At 50.9% G+C, this 15103-nt stretch overlaps 1 protein-coding gene across 2 annotated transcripts; it reads right to left on the bottom strand.

Moving 5' to 3' along the window:
- Positions 1-206: 206 nt before the first annotated feature.
- On the bottom strand, positions 207-13354 carry CBX6 (chromobox 6). 2 transcript variants are annotated; one of them, XM_061363449.1, is made up of 5 exons: positions 13213-13354; positions 12989-13032; positions 12733-12798; positions 12463-12529; positions 207-4045 (listed from the first exon to the last, which is right to left on the bottom strand). In XM_061363449.1, exons 1-5 carry the CDS (start codon positions 13279-13281, stop codon positions 3131-3133), a joined length of 1161 nt encoding a protein of 386 aa, XP_061219433.1. In that variant the 5' UTR covers positions 13282-13354; the 3' UTR covers positions 207-3130. The 2 variants fall into 2 exon arrangements, with proteins under 2 accessions (XP_061219433.1, XP_061219425.1); XM_061363441.1 differs by having other exon boundaries at positions 207-4099; positions 13213-13353.
- Between the last annotated feature and the right edge of the window lie 1749 nt (positions 13355-15103).

Below are 15103 nucleotides of genomic sequence, written 5' to 3'. Positions count from 1 at the left end.
CCTCAAGCGGCTCATCCACCTGAGGGGACTTGAGGCTGCTGTGTGTTCAAGTTAGCAAACTTCTAACTCAAACCAGCATGGGATCCTCCTTTTGGATCTAGAGGTTCAGGGTTTGGTCCCCACCTGGTGACTCACCCAGGGAGATATTTGTCACACAAGCAATTGAGCTGTATCTGCAAGCCGGATCATACTCCTTTCTTCCTTAACAAAGAGGATCTACTGCACAGGTTCCTCTGCTACAAGTCCCCTCATCTTCTCACCACAGGAAGAGGGTCCTCACAGGGTATTCCTACAACGACCCACTGTTTTGCACTTCACAGACAGTTCCTTTGCTTATCACTCTGAAGAAAGGCAAAACCCCTTTGATTAAGCAATTCCTGTCCCCTGCCCCCAAAGAACACCATACAAGAGACACTGGGGAAAAGAATCCTGCCAAGCAAACACATCTTGGCCAAAACACATCAAGAGTTTCCTATTAAAGTTCCCTTTTATCTCCCACTTAAATGCTTTTTTTTTTTCCAGAACCTCAATACCACGAAACAAAGCACATCACATACACACTAAACAGCAACTCAACAACCTAAAGTGACTGGCCAGTTTGCATCCACCCCACGAAGAAGCTCCTCTTATCTCACAGCCACAGAATAGTTCTAGTTGAGAGGGGAAGGGGGGGAAAAAAAGAGAAGAATCTCCTTGCTATTTCCCTAGCTTTATTTTCCTAGCTTTTCCCATGCCTACAAACTGCTCATCTTTGAGGCTGCAGTCAAATGGACAGGCTATGCTAAAATAAGGGATCCCCGGGTGTGCCAGGCACGGGAAAGATGCAAAAAACCCAAAATCAAGACACAAAAAATACAGGCAGGTATTAATACAGACACACACACAAGTCCAACAAGTTATAGGAAGCCTTAGGCTTGATGAATGGATCGGGGAAGTCTTTCTCCCTGCCCCTAGCTTCAACTGTGAATGCAACTGCATCCCAAAAGAGTCCACTGAGCTCTTTAACCAAGGAAAGGAAAAGAAAGAGGCGTGCAAAGGGTGGTGCTAACAGCACCTGGAATCCCCCTCGGACTGTCTGCGCAGACACCCAACTGCAAGTGGTGCGAATTCACCCTGCCCCATGGCTTTGAATGCCACTGGCCGCAAGGCAGGAGGAGCCTGTGGGGAGGGCAGCATTACACCAACACATGCACTGGAGGCAGGGAAAAGACAAGCTCTGGGCACAGAAGCCTATATTAAGGTCAGAAGCTGGTCTGTCCCTCTACCACCCCATCACTGCCTCTTGGGCAAACATATATTACTTCTCTCCCACAGACTGCCTCCCTTCCATCCTCAGACCACTGGAACCACAAATCACTACTCCACATAAGAGCGCTCCTCAGAGCCAGCAGCCTGCAAGCATCCTTCTGTAGAAGCACCAGAGGGGCTAATTCCACTCGTGTTCACCCACCCAGAGCAGATCTTTGAGTAGGTAAGCCCTGGCATGGGGAAGTTTTTTCCACCCTTTTCACCTCTGCAGCATGTTATGTAGAAGTGACACCCCTCTGCCCCTTCCCGAATATCAGGGACAGGGCTGAGAGGGCAAGGCTCTCCCACTGATGGATCAGCACCTCTTTCCCTTGCCCCTACAGGCCGAGTCCTGTGCAAATAGGGGGAGAAGGGAGAGCAAGGAAACGGTATCTTGCCGTGAAGTTTATGACCCACACAGAAACAGAACAAGTCAGAAATGGGAGGCAAAGAGAGAGCTTATTCTGGATGCGAACAAAGATGGTCAGGGGGAGAGTAAGCTATGATCTTGCTCACTCCTACTTGCTGGGGCGAAGAGAAGGAATTTCTAGATCAGTTCACAGCTCCAGGGGAAGAGATCCAGTGCACATGCATACAACGTGAGAGAGAGTTATTTCTTATTAGCACCTTTGGTTGACAGTTGTAAGGGCTGTTTCAGATACTTGGAAACAGAGGGGAGCCCTCTTCCAGGCCATCCACCACAGGGAAGGGAGAGCAGAGGAGATGAAAAGAAGCAGGAAAAGCAAGTAATCTGCCTTAGCATCCATCCTTTCCTCCTTCTGAAGGAGCTGGGATGACGCTTATGTGCAAGGAGGGAGACCAGTCTCTCCCAGCTGGGGCAGAATCACACTGTTGGTGTACCTTCCCCCAAACTGAAGGTTGGATGCACAGCCCACTCCCACCACAGAAAGGCCAGGGAAGGACATTTTATGCTCTCTCCCCCAGGCAAGTGCAAGTGATGAACACCAGGAGGAAGATCTGGGCCAGAATCAGACTCCCCTTTCCTTCCCTTCCCTTCCCCCTGCAAAGCTGAGCAAGTTGGAAGATAAAGAGGAGGGACCAGGGCATCTGAAAGTGCCCATACAACTGCCAAGGTAGCACCAACAGTCACAGGAAAGGAGAAGCTGATATGGGGTGTATGCTGCATTGGGCACCCCCACCATCCCAGCTTTGTCTCAAGCACCTTCCAGGCATGATGCTTCACCTGCCCCTCTTCCCCTTCACTCTAGGGTCATCTGGGTCAGGAACTGCCATGAGGACAGCAGAAGAGAGGGCAGATGCAGACCAAGAGGGGGAAAGATGGCAGGATCGGTGTCATGGCAAGAGGACACATAGGAATGGAAGAGACTGCATGCACATTATGGGAGAAGGCCTGGGGGGCATGGGCAAAGGCTCCAATTCTCTTATATCCTCCCCTCAAGGGTCTGGAGCTCCTCTTCAGTATTTGTCAGCGATGGAAGGAGAAGGTAAAGCACCTTCCCCACCACCCCCACAGGCACACAGACACATGCTCACCCATCCCTCATCCCCAAAGGCTCCACCATCCGTTGGACAACACCACATTCAAGGACAAATAACCACTCCCCAGCCCCACCATGACCCCCCCTGCTTCCTCCCAGCAGCAGCGACACCCAGGACCAGTGGGTGCCCCCAGCTCCTCACCACTGACATGCTCCAGCCTCCAGCCAAGAGGGAATGAGCAGGGGCAGAGGAGGAGGAAGGGTGGCAGTGAGGGCAGAGGGACAGCCAAGGGGAGAAGGAGAGAACTGAGGACAGCCATTTGCACCACGACTTCTCGCAGTAGAGCTCCCCCCACACGGCTGGAGTGGGGGGACCTGGCTGCTCACTTGCCTCCTCCACCACCACCCGCCGCCACCTTCTCAAAATCCTCTGCGTTGCAGAACTCCTTGATGGTGACGGTGAGGAGGTTGCTGGTGACATCCGTGACCACCACGTTAGAGCAAGGGGACATCTCAGGACGCCAGTCGCCGGCTTCCTGCTCTGGGTCGGAAGAAGAGAGGGATAAAGAGGGCGTCTGCCCCCCACCGCAGCCTCCTGGGGGAGAACGCTTGCTGGTGGCAGCTGACTCGGGTGGGATCGAGAGGTCAAGGACCTCTGACTCACGCCAGTCGGGAATGGCTGGGCTGAGGGTCTCGGGAAGCAGCTTCGGAGGGGAATCATCTGGGTCAGAGGAGGAGTGGGGGGCTGGCGACGGGCAGCCGGAGGAGCTGGAGCTGGGGGCATCATAGGGAGTGGAACCCATAATGAGCCCACAGGAGGCCGCCTGGGAGCTTTCAGCCTCCCCTTTGCCCTCCAGAGAGGGGGCAGGTGCAGTGGACGGTTTATTGTAGAGCGAAAAGGAGCCGAACTTCATGTGGCGGATCTGGGTGCGGAGAATGCTCTCGCTGAACTTTTTGCTCTTGCCAATGACGCGGTTTCGGGAGGGGATCTTGGGCCGAGCCAGGCCCCCGGCACCATTGGCTGGTTTCCCACCTTTGTCAATGACTTTGAGGTTGAGGATGATGCGGCTGCGCTTGGGCTCACGAGGTTTCACCTTGCGGTTGATGATGCGGACGGTCTCCGAGAAGGGTGAGACAGGAGGACGGATGCCAGCCCCCCCCGCCATGCTCCCGCTGTTCTGGGGGTCCGGACGGGGCAGGGGACGCCGGGACATGCGGTGGCATCGCCGGATGTCTTTCTTGAGCCGGTGCACCGCAGCACTGGAGTGGAGCTTGGGAGAGGAGGTGCTAGAACCAGGCTTGACAGAAAAGTGTACATCCCCAATGTGGAGGGCCTCCGCTTGGGCCCGAGCCTGCGGTGGTGGGGAGAGAGAAAACAAAACAGGGTCAGAGAGGCAGCCTAGAAGCAGCCAAGTCTCAAATCAGGCATTTCTCACCTCAGCAATGCCGTGGCACATTTATACCCACATTAATGACAAACCCACATACACACCTCTGGACTACTGGTGGCTACGGCACAGTCCCCATATGAGCAGGAAGAACTGTCTGTATCCTTTCTGAGTGGCTACTTTCTCCCTAGGCTGTGCCCCTGTTGACATGTGTTTTCCACAAGAGGGAACTGCCACCCTCCAGCCATGTTTCAGGGTTACAGTTAATGGTTTCCAAGGTCCTCCTCAGTCACAGTATGCTAGAGACTGGAAGGGACCTCAAAAGATCATCTAGTCCAATCCCCCTGCCGGAGCAGGAACACCTAGATAAGGTTACACAGGAACGTGTCCAGGCGGGTTCTGAATGTCTCCAGAGAAGGAGACTCCACAACCTCCCTGGGCAGCCTGTTCCAGTGTTCCGTCACCCTCACTGAGAAGAAGTTTCTTCTCAAGTTTAAGTGGAACCTCTTGTGTTCCAGTTTGTACCCATTGCCCCTTGTCCTATCACTGTTTGCCACTGTGAAGAGCCTGGCTCCATCCTTGCGACACTCCCCCTTTATATATTTATATACACTAATAAGGTCACCCCTCAGTCTCTTCTTCTCCAAACTCATCATCAGGCAACGTGCACAACCCTCCACTGTCAGCCAAATAATTAAGTGTCTTCCTAAGCACTGGGACTGTTAGTGTTGGGTTAGCATCCAAAAAATCACATACCAGTCCCAAGACAGGGGACAGTACCAAGTCCTCTATGAAATAAGTACAATGGGAAGAGGAAGAGTAAGGCATCCAGTTTGCTATTCCCCTTCCACAACCAGACTCACTTACTCTCCAGAGCATGGCAGACAGGGGCCCTGAGGAGCACAGATGGAGGCAGGTGAGGGCGATTTGACAGAGCTATCTTAGCTAAACACAAGAAAAGCAGAGATCCAAAGCTTAATTTCAACTAGAGACCACAAGCAGGCACGTTTATCCTCACTTTGCTGTGGAAGCGAGGTACAGACAGTATTTAAAACAAAGCAGCTAGAATTCAAGTCAAGTTTAACTGCATCTCCAAAGAGACTGCCTTGTCGTTTTGACCACCACACTCACTTGAAACCTACTAATAAAACAGAGCAGGAACAGCACCAGTTCAACTGCTCAGTGCCTGTCCTTCCCAAAAGCCAGGGCAGGGGAACAAGACTTTTAAGCAATTCTGGTGCTTGGAGATAGTGCCAAAACCTGCCCTGATTCATGCACCAGATGGGAACGTTTTCTGGCAGCAGAAACAACAATTTCATTGGTAAGCTGAGGCAGTATGACCTGAAGACCCTGTGGGCATGGAAACTCGGAGCATGTTCTTGCATCACACCTTGTCAGAGCACAGTTGCTCAGCCTCCTACCTGCACCCCACTCCTTGCCCAAACCATCCCCTTCCTTAATTCCTGCCTGCGACCACTGCTGAGAAGTCACTCGGGCCTAGAGGCGACAGGCAAGCCACCTCCAATCGCCCGTGTAGTGAGCAGCTTCCCCCACCTCGTGGGCACGACAAGAACTGCAATGCTATAGACAACAGCTGCTTTTCTTCCCCAACTTTTCCATCCCGTTGCCCCCTAGCACACGCCAAGATCGCGATGGCTTCTTGCCAGCTAAGAGCTTAAGCACTCCAACACCATCTCCTTTGTCACCCTGCAGCCTGTGCCTCAAACCAGAGAAACGCCTGGGGAAAAAAATGTGTGTGCAAAGGCAGGGATCTAACACATCGAAGCGAGGGGCCCAGGCCAGGCTCTTGCACAATAAGCTCAAAGCCCTAGACACCCCCACAGCTTTGCTGTCACCCAGTGTCCCTCTTCTTCCACCAAAATCCCCATGGGAAATACAGAAGATCCTGAGCAAGCAGAAAACAAAAGTGAAGAAATTTTGTTCCCCCCCGGCTAATGCTGGACAATAATCATGCCCTTCAGTGCTATTTGTATCCTGTCTTTAAAAGGACTGCAAAGATGAGGCTTCCTTCCCCAGCTGTATGTGAAAATGCAGACTGAAAGCTCATTTGAACCAGGTGCTCTAGACTTTTTATTAGCTGACTGACAAAGAAACAGGGATGAGTAACACAATGCCAAGGCAGGCACAGATGCTCTCCATATTAACCCTAGGCTGTACAGGGTGCTGTTTCACCTAGCTAGAAGGAAGTGTCCCCAGACAAGCCCCAGCAGACAAACCCCAGCATGCCCTGCTGTAGCAGGAAGCATCCCAGTTTTCAGCTAGTTTCTCTTTGCTCAGCCTTGTACATTACTCCATGCCCAAAACTGCTCAGAAAATTAATAGTTAAGACACAGTTCTTGTCCCAGATGTCCTACATGCTGGAGCACAGCAGCAGCACCAGACGAACCCCCTGCACCACCTGTCAACTATCCCCATCCCAATGTTCCATAATTTAGAGACCCCCGAGATCCCATGAGGAGATCACAGGAACAGAGAGATGCACATCTAGGGCTGTGCTTGCTCTTCACAGGTCCCTCTGAAGCAGATGGCAGACACCAGGCTAAGCTACAGTTTGCTTTCTGACATTACATACCAGCACAGCCTGGATTAACAACTTCATTCTTCCTTTCCACTCCTTGCCCATCACAGCCAGTCCTAGCATTGCTGCTCTTGTGCTTTGGGCTTCTTGCCAGTTTACCACTGCTCAGCTGAGAGGAAGCACAACATAATGTCCCAGTCCGAAATGCAAGGCAGAGGAGTCAGGCAGAGGATACTGAAGGACAGATAGGGCAGTAAAAAAAGTCGCTGGTCCACAGCCTCAGCAGGTAGACACGGGCATCTTTCAGGCCCCTTCCTGCCACCAACACCACACATCTTGATGAATTCTCTTCCCCAAAACCACACACTGGAGTGAGGAGTTCTGCCCTCTCTGTGCCACTTTGCTCCAAGTTGAGTCTAATTGCTGCCTTGCCCACAACACTGCCTTCCATCACCCATGTGAGAAAGGAGGCAGGCTCCGCCAAGCCAGGGGGAAGCAGTAATAAACACCCACAGTTGCCTTATACACCCCCAAATTCCTCAGCACAGCTTCCCGTCAACCACGTTAAATGAAAAGGGATAATGCTGGGATAGTCACTGCCCAGCCACTTCCATAGTCCTCCTGATTTTTCCTTCCCCAGCCTGTGCACATTTATCAGCTCCTGTCCTGTTTTGACAGAGACCTGTCTTGGGTGTTGTGCTTACACAGCAGCTAGCACAGAGCCCTGCTACGGCTTTTCCAGTGTAACAGAACCACTAGGTCTCCCTTACTTGCTAAGTGTCTGCGTTTCCAGTTACTTCCTCAAGCTGAAGCTGTTTCTAACTTGTATTTTGGCTCTCTGTGTTTATTAAATTCCAGTTTCAGTAGTGTCCGGGTAGACTACGTGCAGCATCGATCTCTTTAGCCAGATTACTGAAAGAGGGTAAGCTGGCACTCAGCAGTTCTCCCCTGGGGCAACACTGCCATCCCCCAGTGACCAGCTTTAGCGCAAGCTCCAAACAGCAATATGCAAATATTCAGCTTACCTTGAGCTTGTTTTTCCAGGTAAGGTTTCAAGAAAAATGGTATCAGCTGCTTTATCTAAAACCAACCCCCAGAGCCTTCTCACTCGTGAAGCTCAGTATTCCTACTACAGGATCAGGTTTATTCAGGCATCAACTATAGAAGCTCAGGTCTCTTCCCTGAGAAGGACAGCACACTTTCTGGGCTCTCCTTCTCCCACTTTCAACTTCACATTAAATAACTTGCTACCTCTGGTTTGGAGGAGACTCAGCATTCAGTTTTATCTGTTGGAAACGCACTTTTCCCTGCTACAGATCCATTATTTTGTCACCCTCATGAGGCGTATGTGCATAAGGTCTTTGAAAAACAATCCCATTTAATCCTTTCAGGTGTTTCACTACAGTTTGCTATTTAACTCCGAAGTTTTCCAAATGGAAACTAGCTCTCTGTGGTTTGCAGCTTTCACCTGCAGGATTTGCTCACTGCTGGAGAAGCACTCCGCATGTATACAAAGTAATTCACTCTCTGCTTACAGCTCAGCCTACATCAAGATGCAGCTTTTGGAGGCTTGCTGCAGTGCTCCATTATAAGAGCATGCCAATTGGTAGGATTGCTGCCCTTCCCCCTCTTCCCTTTTGGGATACATATCACCTTTATTTAGCCTGTACAGCTCTCCCTCACTGCCCCTGGGAACTGGTATATCTCCCCCGTTCCATACTATTTCTGAGTAAGTGTCCCTTGAGGCACAGCAAGCATATTTGTTCATTCATTCCCTTAACGCACTGAGGCACACAAGCACGTACATGGACATGTGCTTAGAAAAGCCTCCGCTACCTGAATTGTATCAAAATCTCTGCAATTTGGAAGGAGAAATAAACAAGACAAAAAATCCTTGTAAAGCAATGGATTTCTAGTTAATTATTTCAAAATCAAGCCATTTCCAGTAGTGCTGCTGCACCACAGTAGCACGACTCTCTCATAAATTACTGGTTCTGCTTTGTCCTTTATTCTCTACCTACATTCCCACAGTCCTTGCTCCAAACAGCATTCGCAAAAGCTCTTCTTTCCCCTTTCTGGCTGCCATTCGTCCTTTTTATCACCCCCTTTCTTCTGCAGTCTTCCAAGTGAGAAGGCAACAGCAAGCCAGTTCATAGCATGGTTCTCCCAAGCAACACTGCCATAAACTAAGTTTCCCTACTGGATGGGGAACAAAATACTACAAAGGGGAACGGTCTGTTTTCAAACCGCTTGGGGATAATTTACGAACAAGGAGGAGATCAAAAGAAACCCAACTCCAGCTTTAGAGTTCAAGGAAGGGCGAAGTGACAGAACACCATGCTGCTGGGCCCCTTCTTCCCCCCCGCACTAGGGCTCTTCTTTACTCGCCCTTACTTCTCCCTGCCCATTAACCTTCTCCAGTCTTTTCACCTTAGTATTTACAGCCATCCCAAGCAGGGGTCTTTGCTAGCCACCCACAGAGCTTGCAGTGGTCTGTCTCTTAACAGTGCTTGCTAGACTTTATTAGATTAGTTGGCAAGTTTATCATTCCACACAGCAGAGTGCCGAGGGAAAAGCAACATAAAAAGAGCAAACTGAGCAGAGGAAAAAGAGGAAGATCACTAAAGCATGTGCTGTGACTCTTCCTAACCTCACACCAGCTTCCACTCCGACCTGCAGCTGAAGAGCCTGTCCCCTCAAGGACAGCTTCAGCCAGACACCCAAGTAGTAAGGTAAGAGCCTTAAGCCAGAGCTGCCCATTTCAGACCAAGGACTCAGCTTCCCATACGCTCAGCACAACGCTTATGACATACGAGCAATCTCCCAAGAACTACAACCTCCTGCCAAGCTTGATCTCAGCTGTGGGAAAGTTTGCCCCAGTATGAAGAGGATAAAGACCCATTTCCTGCCGAAAACTCTGGAGGGGTCACTTTCAACACTGGCCATCTTGACAGAGATGTTACAAAGCCTGGGCTGTCATCTCCCTTTGCAGTCTGATGGGAAGGGCAAATGTTAGACAGCTCTCAGCAACGGGACCCTGGCTTACAAAGGCAGCAGGTGGCCAAAGATGCTGCCTTTCAAAGCTTCTCCAAAGGCATGGGCCATTAACCTGCTGGAAAGCTTTCCGAAAATTCCCCTGGGTGCCTATCCACAGCTTTTGAGAACTAATCCTAGGATAAACCTAACCCCAACTGCAAACTAAATCACACTCACAAGACAGGGGACAAGGTGGTATTTCAGAGCACTTATTTCAACGCCTTACTAGCGGCTCAGAATCCCAAGTTTAAGCACTGATACACCTGAAAAATCCTAGCAAGCCACTGAGTCGAGGGCAGATTCGTCTACCAAAACAGTCCTAGGTCAGACTCCTGCTTAAACATCATTGCACCCAGGCCTAATCTGTTAACAGATCAAAAAGGATATTGTTCTAACTACCAATTCCAAAGACTCCCTCTGGGATGCAAGAATCAGATTTCTTCCCCTGCTTCTGAAATTCTCACTGGCAAGAGAATCTGCAGTTAAAATAACCAAAAGCATCATTAGCAATGTGCAAGGCAGAATCAAACCCCGCTCCTCTCTCAGCAGCACTGGTGCTGCAGGGTAGCGGAGATCAAACATGCATCTTTGGCACCTCAGAACTGACAGGGAGATGCACACGAGACAAACTATCCTGCTGGTCTCTGTCCTGGTTCTGGCCCTACCTGTGTTGCCAATGGCCTGCCTGAACAGAGCTCAGACAAGTCCAGATAGGGCTGGCTAGCTTGAGATAGAGTTACTTCTTGCTGGCTGGCCTGGGGTGTTATTTTTAGGGTAGGATGCAAAGTCACAGAAAATCAGCAAGTCAGAGAGCACAAATGGGTTCACCAGCTCCATTTCCCAGAGCTGCCCTGCCAGCCTTTCCCACAATGTGGCATCAGCCTTCAGAAGAGCTCATCTCACTTGCTGTCGCGATCCATCTTCTATAAAGTACCAAGCCAGCACTGCAAACCTACAGGTTTTCAGCTGTGTTTGAGAAGCTGGTAGAAGGAAGATGTGCCACAGAAACGTGTCAGGGGTGTGATTCAAAGGATGCTGTTGAATCATTCGTGTTCCAAGATTGGGTGGTGTTTTTTTTTTTAAAGGGCAAGAGGAGAAGAGGAGGAACGAGTGGGTTTTATTTTTGAGTTTGGAGGTTGGTTTGGGGTTTTTAAATGACTGAAAAATTGGCAATGGATTTTGCCGTATCGCATTCAGAATCAAAAGAAACTGATTACACACAGTAAAGTTAAAAGCACAGCATAAACACCTCTCTATCACTCTGAACCATGTCAACTGTTACAAAATACCGGTATTTTTTAATTCAAGCAGAGAACCATTTTAAGCTGGTGGTTCCCCTTTAAGCGTTCCTCTGCATTGTTGGAAACCTAAACACAAGGGTTTCATTTAATGCATGACTGCCAGAAAGCGAAAACCAAAGTAGTCTAGTTTCTCTGAATAAAGCGTAAGAGGTAGCATGTATCAGTCATGTTCGTAGCTCTCAGTCTGCAGATACAGAAAACCGTTACCGGAAAAACAGGCGATGAGGGAGAAGGACAGTTCCATCAGGACTCTCCGAGGATAATCAGTCCCCTGGGGCATCAGGGGAATATGCCTGTTCCTGCATTTCTTCTGTGTGCTTCATTATGCCCTCTTAAAACAGAGGAGAGGTGACACCCTACCCCTTGCTGCTCTTTCTGGTTCTCATACAGTTAAAGTGCTTCACTGACTTGAGTAAAGCTCCTACCACTGCCACGCAAAGAAAGTATTAACCTGTTTCTCAGATGGGGAAACATACACAAAGGCTAAATGACTTGCCCAAAGCCATAGGATGACTTAGTGATAGTGATGCCTTACCACAGGGTCCACCCTAGCTGTTCCAGGGCTTTACACCAGATCAAAACCAGGAGAGCTATGAACTCGCTCATCTGTCTTAATCATACAAAGGTGTGTTGTTTCTACATTCATTTGAAATCTGATATTGACACAGTTGGAGACGAAAGGGGAAGAGGAGAGCAAAGCAAGGGGTTTGTAACCTAATAAATTCACAGAGCTCTCACAGCACTCATGCAGCTACTGCATTTCTTAATTAAAATAAAACGAGTAAAAAACTGGGGGGGGCGGGCAGCTGCACTAAGGACCACCTTCCTTGTTCCTCACTGTCAGCAAGCAGAGATGCTACAACAGCTTCTTACAGAGATGCTGGGTCTATCGGAGGGGAACTGGAAACTTCAGTCACTATCCTATGCACTCCTCCCCCCACAACACCCACCCCACCCCCCGAGAAAAAAGGGCAAAACAAGCCTGCAGTTTACAGATCAAAACATGAACCCTTCAAGAAACTCCCACAGAGCACCTACATCCTGAAACACAACCAGAGGAGCACAAGTGGCAGCAGGATTCCCGCCACAGCTGCCCAATTGCTCAGCATGCTGCTAAGTTGCAGGGCATGAGCTGGCTGGAAGAGGCTGCTGAAGGAAGAGGGAGCAAAGCTGGCTAGCTCTCCACTGCGGCAGCAGAAGGCCGTAAAGAGAGAAAAGGATATTGGAAAAAGAGATCGCAGCCTCATCCGCATGTGCCGACCCTCCTGCTGGGGCACTCATCGCACGCACACACGCTCTCCCCTCCACCCGCTTTCCCATCGCGTTGTCCCCACGTCCCCCGAGCCAAGCAGCAGGCACAAGTCACTTGTAAGTCCGGCTCTTCCAAGGGCACACACTAGCAAGGTTTGAGAGGCATTTAGCTAGGCCTAAGTTACTTAAATAAGAGTTACCTTCAGCAGAAAAGTTTTAGGCTTAGGTCCTCTCTTCTTAGGCCCATACAGCTCACGCTCTCGTTCCCTTGAGGGAGTCAAATTTGTCAAGAAGTTAAAACTTTTCTCAAAAGGAGAAACTGTATACACGTTAAAAAGGAAAAAAAAAAAAAGAAAAAAAAGGGAAAAAAAAAAAAACAAAGGAAAAAGAGGAGGCTGAACAGCCTCTCCTGCTCCCACCCAAACCAAAGCTGCTGCAGCCCCAGCTGGGGTGGGGGAATGAGCACTCACTTCTGTTCGAAGGCAGCGATGAGCCGGGAATCCAGGATGTTCTCCTCGGGCTCCCAGGTGCTGTACCTGCCGGGCCACGGGCGACAAGGCAGGGACACACACAAGCGAAGGGGTTAGTGCACCAACCTCCACACAGAGACCCCCATCATCCCCATCCCATCCCGCCTCATCCCTCCCCGAGCCGGCCCCGCCGCCCCGGGGTCGGCCCCTACAAGGCGGCGCGGGCGGGAGGCCCCCCCCATCGGGATGCACTCACTTGATGGCCCATCCTTTCCATTTCACCAGGTACTCGATGCGCCCCTGCAACGCAGAGAGAGAGAATATGAGGGAAGGGGGTGTGGGGCTGGGGGAGGTGGGGGGGTGTGCGTGTGTTTGTGGGGTGAGGCGGGCGGGGGAGCGGCACGGCAGAGGCCCTAAGCGAGGAGCAGGGGATGCCCCGCAGCCGCTCCCCTCATACCCCGAGGCCGGTGAGCCCCTCACCTTTCGGATGCGCCGCTTGATGATGGACTCGGCGGCGAAGACGCGCTCCCCCACTGCAGACAGCTCCATCTTGCTCCTCTCAGCGGCGGCGGCGCCCACAGCCCATAATAATCCCGCCTGCCCGCCCGCGCCGCCCCGCCCCCTGCCTGCCGCCCCGCCCCCCTCGGGCCGCCGCCGGCTCGCGCACGCCCGCGCGCCCCCTCCCGCCGCGGCCGCGCGTGACCCTCCCCCCTCCCCTCCCCTCTCGCTCCGGGGGGGGGCTGCTAAGGGAAGGGGTTCGCGCGCAGGCGCCGGCCGTTAAAGGGGCCGCGCGGCGGGCGCTGTGAGGGACGGGTCCCCGTTATCCCGGCCGTTATCGCGGGAAGGGGAACGGAAGGAAGGGAAACCCAGCCCGGCCGGGCAGACCCTCGGCATGGCGGCTGCGGTGCTTCAGCCCCTTCCCGCCTAAACACGTCCTCTTTCTTTTTTCACTTAAAACAATGGCGGCTGCCTTCTCCTCCACGGGCAGGTTCACCGTCACCCACCTTAAAGCGCCTACCAGGGCAAAAACTAGGAGTAAATGCACTTAGATCCTTTTTGGTTTTCCCTTTTGGCTAGCACTTGTGTGTGTTCTCGTTTCTGAGCTAGTATAAGGTCCTGCAAGGAAAATGGGCCAAGTATGCAACAGAAACCTTAAAGAATAAATAGAAAAACGTTAAGTCATTTAGAGGAATTCCGTGCCCCAAGTGTCACTGCAAAACCCTGTTTGATTTGCAGTGTGATTTACACTCCCTTGCAGCTGCTAAAAGGGCAGAAAGAAACACACCTCAAGCCTAAACTCATTTTCTGTGATTCAAAATGGAAGCTCTCGGTCTTGTAACTGTCTTCACATGGAGCTTGTGGCCCTCTGGCTGGCTGGAAGCACCGGCCGCCACAGCACAACAGCATGTTCTCCTGCTTTAGTTCCGTTTTGGGGTGAGGAGGGTGTGTAGTTCAGAATGGTACCCTCTGCAGAAAGGGGGAGCTGTGGTGAGGGCAATTTGCTGCTCCTTCTCAGGCTTTGCTAGCCCTTTCTCCATCCACCTCTGGCTCGGAAGTACCACCCAGAAGGACGGTATTCTGGAAAATACCCTGTATTTATCACTAGGAGCAGGGATGGGTGTCCCAAGATGAAGGCAGGGAAGAGAACAAGGGTTTTCCTCACTGCTTGTGATTCTGGCAAGTTCTGTCATAGTGGTTTGTTCTTCACCTTGGCAGTTGAAATGTTGCAGCCACCACCAGCTCTCTGACCAGAGAAAAGTGACTCAAGAGGAGACATGCTCCCCACTGCCCCGTCCTCCTTTGGAGGCTGACAAGAGACAGCAGACAGGCAGTCATACAGACCCTGGCTCAGGAGATGAGAACAATTCAGAGAAGGTGTTCCTGTGGTCAGGGACTGAACCACAATGTACTGCACTGATAATTCTTTTAGGTCATACCACTGGCTTTGAGAACAGGCTGCAAGAGGTCCTTTTCTTAGGCATTTACCATCACAGGCCAACCGAGAACAAAACCCTAGACAGATCACTTGGGACTCTCACCTGGTACAGGACAAATATGTTTGTCCACACACCACTTTTTAAAATGATCTCAATTCTCTATAGGCTTGAAGGCGACTTCAAAAGAACAAGTCGATCACACCCATTGCGTTTTCCTTTTCACTTTTTTTAACTGCTTTTAACTTTGCACATTAAGCGTTCATTAGCACCATCCACAGTTAAATTAGCGTATTTGTTAGTGTTCACTCTGTTTGAACAACTGCTTTTGCACTTGTAACTGAGCGTCAAGTAACTGAGCTCCCAAGTGCCAATACCAGCCACCCTAAAAAGCAGGCAGCCCTAAATAAAATGGGGAGAAACCCTCACACAGCTGT

The sequence above is a fragment of the Neopsephotus bourkii genome, unplaced genomic scaffold (genome assembly GCF_033783945.1).
Source record: "Neopsephotus bourkii isolate Nb327-2 ecotype Australia unplaced genomic scaffold, CSIRO-AGI_Nbou_v1 NB_107, whole genome shotgun sequence".
Taxonomy (NCBI): Eukaryota; Metazoa; Chordata; class Aves; order Psittaciformes; family Psittacidae; genus Neopsephotus; species Neopsephotus bourkii.
The sequence above is the reverse complement of the archived record's forward strand: the minus strand, read 5'-3'. Positions and strand labels throughout refer to the sequence as shown.

What these genes read in the sequence shown, in the direction of transcription:
- CBX6 (XM_061363441.1), bottom strand. Translation starts at nt 13,281, where the DNA reads ATGGAGCTGTCTGCAGTGGGGGAGCGCGTCTTCGCCGCCGAGTCCATC. An exon ending in TCAAGCGGCGCATCCGAAAG is followed by an intron (nt 13,033 to 13,212) that starts GTGAGGGGCTCA and finishes TCTGCGTTGCAG; the next exon opens with GGGCGCATCGAGTACCTGGT. An exon ending in CTAAAACTTTTCTGCTGAAG is followed by an intron (nt 4,100 to 12,462) that starts GTAACTCTTATT and finishes CCACCACCGCAG; the next exon opens with GCTCGGGCCCAAGCGGAGGC.